This window comes from Peromyscus californicus, unplaced genomic scaffold (genome assembly GCF_007827085.1).
Source record: "Peromyscus californicus insignis strain IS unplaced genomic scaffold, ASM782708v3 Scaffold_9__1_contigs__length_137607984, whole genome shotgun sequence".
In the NCBI taxonomy this organism is placed as follows: domain Eukaryota; kingdom Metazoa; phylum Chordata; class Mammalia; order Rodentia; family Cricetidae; genus Peromyscus; species Peromyscus californicus.
Window position 1 is genome coordinate 45570792 of NW_026294617.1, and position 6545 is coordinate 45577336.

At 36.4% G+C, this 6545-nt stretch overlaps 1 protein-coding gene across 4 annotated transcripts in view; it reads left to right on the plus strand.

Moving 5' to 3' along the window:
* The window catches only part of Mlf1 (myeloid leukemia factor 1), a 31095-nt gene extending 26672 nt beyond the window's left edge, over positions 1-4423 (plus strand). For 3 of the 4 annotated variants that reach the window (XM_052731520.1, XM_052731521.1, XM_052731522.1), the window contains 2 exons: positions 1986-2127; positions 4065-4423. In XM_052731520.1, the coding sequence (XP_052587480.1) occupies positions 1986-2127; positions 4065-4170 (248 nt within the window). In that variant the 3' untranslated portion in view covers positions 4171-4423. The remainder of the gene's footprint in view (positions 1-1985; positions 2128-4064) is intronic. The other variant, XM_052731523.1, reaches the window with a different exon arrangement.
* The last annotated feature ends 2122 nt before the right edge of the window (positions 4424-6545 follow it).

Consider the following 6545-nt stretch of genomic DNA (forward strand, 5'->3'; position numbering starts at 1 on the left):
GGAACAAATAAAAGTCAATCATAACTTCAATCTCAAAATACCACTCAAGTTTTGATGAATTTTCTTTATAGTTTTATGCATATATAAACATTTTTCAACTTGATATTTTGCTATTTTATTCTTACTGTGCTCAATTTATCCCACCATTATAACTACAAACACCTATTATTTTTCAAAAGTATTGTTACCTAAAAGTTTTGTAAATAGATCATAACTTACTTAAAAGATTCTATAGTTTGTATAGATAATTTTAATTTCTAGTATATGTAAGATGACATACATAATACCAACCAAATCTGTTTTCTAGGTTTTTATATTTATTCTTCAGTACATTAAGCTCTTCTAGTACCTAACTTTTTTATTATATTTAAATTACATTAAAATTACTAAATTGACAAGTTATTCATTTTGTCTAAATAAAATTAATAATCAAACTTTTAATTAAAATTGAATTGTACTGAAATGTCACTACATTTATCTCATTTTCAGAAGATACTTTGAATAATGTTTTATCATAGTAAAGAGCTTAAATATGTATCATTTCAGAAAAAGAAATTATTTTAATTAGATTAAAAATTATTATGGGATGGTGAGGTGGCTCAGGGGATAAGATAAATGCACTTATTACCTAACCTAACAACTCAAGTTTAACTCCAGCATCCTACATGGTAGGAGAGAAATTATTCTTATGAAGTAAGATAAAAGCCAAATAGCTTGAACTTTCTTTAACTATAATCATTATGATTATATATGATTATGTATTATGAAAGATAGATTAATGGTTAAGAGCACATACTTCTCCTACAGAGCACCTGACTTCAATTCCCCTTGTCAGGATGTAGTGAGCAGAGGAAGCCCTGAGTGAGTGAAGTTCTAAATGAATGGTTATCATTGATGTGTGCACAGCCATGACAAGGACCAAGGCTTTGGACCCATGAGAAACGGGCAAAGGCAGTTCCCAATGGGTCAGCCTAGAATTGGCAAAATCTTCTTCCTCTAGTCCAAATGGGAATGTTTACAGAGGATTGATCATTGTGGACAAAAACTAGAAACTTCAGCTTCCTCCCCCTGGCTGTTTTTGCAGATTTAGACTACTTGTCTATAGAGAACTCCCTCCTGTGGAAAACAGCTAACCCCTCTCAGTGTGCTGCTCAGTAAAAGCACTGAGGTCCAGGTTGTTGTTTGGGGTTAGTTGGTGCCACTCCAGCAGAGTGCTTACAGCCCACCTGAGCCCAGCTTTTCTGTATGTGTGTCTATTGTCATTTATTCTCTCGTCAGCCCTAGTCAGGGTTCCAGGGCCAACCTGTGGGGGTTGCGTCATCAGGTGGCTCACAAGTACCTGTAGCTACAGTTCCAAAGAGAAGCCTCTGGCCTTACATCAGCAGCAGCACTTACATCTTCATACCCCCACATAGACACACATGTCTACATATAAATTAAAAACTCATATATACATATATGTACATATATGTGTACACTGAGTACATATTTTGTAATGATCAGTGTGTTGGAATTTTCATAAAAACAACGTAAAAGAACAAGAACAATCATCTATGTGTTTGTTACTTTTATGGAAATTAGTTTACTTACTTCATGACATCATAACTCAGAGTGTTAGGAAATTGACAACAAACTTAAGAACTCAAGTTAGGAACATGAAGAGGTGAGTAGAAATGCAAGCTACCGAAGGACTGTCCAAGAGCATGGGGAACTTCATGATCATTATGAGATGGTTCAAGAGGAAAGCTCATGAATGAATGTACTTGATCATCCAGTCCACATAGAGTAATAGGATAATCAGCAAGACAAGTGAAAAACCATATTGCCATAACTAGATAATCAATAGAGAAACCAACCAGGGAAGGATTGCAGAAGCATCCTGCCTCTGTAGTAAGGGTCACACTACATGAAGTGTGTGGTGACCCACGGCAATCCTGACAGCAGAAACCTAAATACTTGTTCCCTGGATTTGACTTTTACTATAGGTGATGCTCATGCTTTTGATGATGAGTGGCAAAATGAAATTTTGAAGTACAAGCCTAGTGGACGACCACACAATCTAGAAAACAACCCTAGAATGCGAAGTGTGGGTTATGAGAATGCAGTGCCACGAGAACTCAAAAAGAGGTAAAAGTTGTTTCTTAAAGCAGTGCTCCTAATTCAAAGTTCTGGACTGTAGGTTGGGGGTGGATAACTCATTCAGGAAAGGTTTTGTCATGTAATCTCAAGGACCGGAGTGATTGCCAAAACCTATGTCAAAAAAAAAAAAAAGCCTGACATAGTAGCTTGCACTTGGAATCCAGATCCCAGAGACTCTCTGGCCAACCAGCCTCGCCTGCCTTTTGAGTCAAAGCCTAAAGAATAGTAACCACAATTTTTTATGACCTATATACATTCTCACACACATGAACATGAACCTACCCGCACATGTGTTCTTACCCCCACACACAAACATACAACAACAAAAAAAGTTATGTAACTTTATCTCTTACCAAGTTCTTACAAATATCTAAGTTGTGTATCTACAGTATCTTTTATGAAAAAAGTAACTTTATATGAAATCTAAGTAGTCCATGCAAATCAAATTTTTGTTTCTGAAAACAAATAAATACTATTTAGAGCTGTTCTTAATCATCAGGGAAAAAAAATAGAAGACAAAAATCCTAAGGAAATTTTATATACTTTGATGTAGTTATCTTGTGAAACAACTCCTAATGTGAATGTTCAAAAATCATACATTTCACACGAGCTTAAGATATTTATATAGGGCCAGGCGGTGGTGGCGCACGCCTTTAATCCCAGCGCTTGGGAGGCAGAGGCAGGTGGATCTCTGTGAGTTCAAGGCCAGCCTGGTCTACAAAGCGAGTTCCAGGAAAGGCGCAAAACTACACACAGAAACCCTGTCTCCAAAAACAAAACAAAACAAAACAAAAAAAGATATTTATATAGACACTATAAGGCAAAGATTTGTATTTAAAAAACTTGACTTCCTTACCAGGTCAAAATCCAGCATTTAATTATAAATGAATTTTAAATACTTTCACAGTATGTAATAGTATTGTGTTACTATACTATTAAGTATAGTAGTATAGTTATATTATTATTAAGTTAATAATATTTATTATAAATATATAAGTTAAGTATTTCATGAAATGTGGTATTTTATTGCACTAGATATTTTAGATAAATTTTATAAAAAACTTTCATCTTCTTGAAATTGCTTTTGGAATAACTGGGAAAAATTAATTTGTTGAAACCACATGTTAAAATTTATGGTGCTTTTATACACTTAGTACATATTCTGAAGTTAATTCAAGTTCTTGGGAGAAACTTCAACAGCCCTTGAAACCGAAATCCATTCTAGGCTTGAGAGTGCAGGACTGTTAGAGAAGACCTCACAGAACCAGCCCGGACAGACGGGCGTCAAGTAAATTAGAAGCCTGGTGCAGAATTCCACATGCTGGAGTATTTCCTTTGAAAGCACTTGTTCAGGAATTTAGACCTAAATATTTTCTATTAAGTGGCTTAAAAATTTGCCTCTATCTTTTCAGTAATATTTATCTCACATTGAAGACATTATGGTTAAACATCCTACATTGCTAAGTTTAAACACAAAATCTAGGTCCTAGTTAGCGAAAGCATGCTCATTTTGGATGTTCTATAAATCTGTGGCCCAGGCAGCTGCATTCTCTCTTAGTAATTCTGTCCATTCGAATTTTCAGAAGTAAATTTCCACAGGATAAAGTGTGCTGGCCAACATGTTAACTATTAGATATATGTGACTACTAAATCTCTTTTCACATGTGGGGTGGCCCAACTCAAGAGCTGAATTAAGTGTAAAGATCACTAGCGGCTACCATTTTTAACAACATTATTTAAGCTGCAAGTGATTCAGTACATCTTAGGTAAAATAGCTCCTACTTTCTTGAATGTTCAATAAAATAGTTTTCTAAAGCTTTTGAGGAACTTTTTATATAAAACTCTAAGTTACAACTTGTTTGCAGTAACTTATAAACCATTGAGTATTTTTAAATGGTATTAATAGTCATATGTGTATTTCTTAGAGAGAAAATTCATCGAAGTCCAGCCATTGAGAATGGAAGAAGATCAAACATTTTTGCGGACAAACTCAATGTCAAAGGATCACCTGTGAAAATCACCAAAAAATAAATAGCCGTGCAGTTCATTTCTTTAGTTGGTTGTTTTAATAAAGAAAGTCATGGTGCTAGGTAATATAAAAAAGACCAATCTGTTGTTAAATTGATACTGTACTTTGCAACTTTCTTCTGAATCTGAATGTTCTTGTAAGTTTTAGCTTTACATTGATCATACTTTAGGAATAAAAGTTTGATGTTCAACAATGTGATTAAATTGGTAAACATTCTATATAAAACTCGTTAAGATATACTAACTTTAAAACTCATGCTGATTTTGCTTCCTCAGTTATTTTGATGTGTACTTACCATGATTGATTATGGTTCTGAACTAGTTCTGTCATTTAGTTCAGTACACAAAAGTAGGTTGTTAAAATAAAATACACTCAAACCAGGTGGTGGTGGCGCACACCTTTGATCCCAGTACTCAGGAGGCAGAGGCAGGCAGATTTCTGAATTCTAGGATAGCCAAGACTGCACAGAGAAACCCTGACTCAAAAAAACAAAACATAAAATAAACTACGTTGTCTGCTAACACCCACAGTAGAGTGATGCGAGTCAAAGTTTAGTTTTTCTCAAGTTTTATAATGAACTATATTCTTGGCTAGCTTAAAACCTTAAAATATTTTTCCAGGTTTTTTCTTTTTTTTTTTAATCCTTTTTTTATTTTATAATTTAATTTAATTTTACTTATCAGCCACGGATTCCCCTGTCCTCCCCCCCCCCCCCCCCCCCGCCTTCCCCCCAGCCCACCCCCCATTCCCATCTCCTCCAGGGCAAAGACTCCCCTAGGGATTCAGCTCAACCTGGTAAATTCAGTCCAGGCAGTCCAGTCCCCTCCTCCCTTCACCCAAGCTGAGCAAAGTGTCCCTGCATAGGCCCCAGGTTCCAAACAGCCAGCTCATGCACTGAGTACAGGACCCCGTCCCACTGCCTGGATGCCTCCCAAACAGATCAAGCTAATCAACTGTCTCACTTGTCCAGAGGGCCTGATCCAGTTGGGGGCTCCTCAGCTACTGGTTCATAGTTCATGTGTTTCCATTAGTTTGGCTATTTGTCCCTGTGCTTTTTCCAATCTTGGTCTCAACAATTCTTGCTCATACAATTCCTCCTCTTTCTCGCCAATTGGACTCCTGGAGCTCCATCTGGGGCCTGGCCATTTATCTTTGCATCCAGTTCCCTCAGTCATTGGATGAGATTTCTAGCACGATGGTTAGGGTGTTTGGCCATCCTATCACCAGAGTAGGTCAGTAGTCTATTGTAGAGGTATCTTTGTGGATTTCTGGGGACCTCTCTAGCACTTTGCTTCTTCCTATTCTCATGTGATCTTCATTTATCATGGTCTCTTATTCCTTGTTCTTCCTCTCTGTTCTTGATCCAGCTGGGATCTCCTGCTCCCCTAAGCTCTCTTTCCCTCGACCCTTGCCCTTCATTACCCCCACTCACGTCCAGGTTGTTCATGTAGATCTCATCCATTTCTCTGTCATTGGGCGATCCCTGTGTCTTTCTTGGGGTCCTGTTTTTTAGGCAGCCTCCCTGGAGTTGTGAGTATCTGTCTAGTCATCTTTGTTTTACATCTAGTATTCTCCTATGAGTGAGTACATACCATGTTTGTCTTTCTGAGTCTGGGTTACCTCACTCAAAAACCTTAAAATATTAAAACTGTATTAGTGATCCAGGCGTGGTAGCTCCCACCTCTCATCCAAACATCCTAGAAAGGGAGGCAGGAGAACTGCTGTGAGTTTGAGGCCCTAGACTATAGAGTGTGAAACCATATCTCAAAAAAAATTATATATATAAACACATAATATACACTATTAATATTTTATAAGAAATTATTTGAAAAAGAACAAGAATGATCAAGGTTTGTTTCCAAGAAAATACTTTTAATTGCTTATGTACATGAATTTTGTTACAATTTCTGCATACAGTATAGGGTTTGTTCCATATCACATGCATACAATTTATCATCATTTATCTATCCTTTCTCCTAAAATTTTAATGTTGCAGATTTCTGTCTTGTCAGAGTTCAATGAGAGACTCCTTTTATAGTTAGAAAAGTACATTCTCTGATCTGAAAACTAGAATAGTTGACTTTCTCAAAATTTGTTAGATGTGTAATTCTGAGCCATGTATTAATAATTTAGTTGCTCCTCTTAATTATACCATTTAAAAATCAGCCTTTTACTCTGGAGTTCAAGCACTAATCTATAGAACTTGGGGATGAAGTTTTTAAGAATATAGAGATCTTGGTTATTTCATAATCTTTATCAAGGAAAAAAATTACCCAAAAAAATTCCAGTATTCTATAAGCCTCTGCATTTTCTAAGAAGTAAAATTATGCTCATACAGCCAGGCGGTGGTGGCGCATACCTTTAATCCCAGCACTCT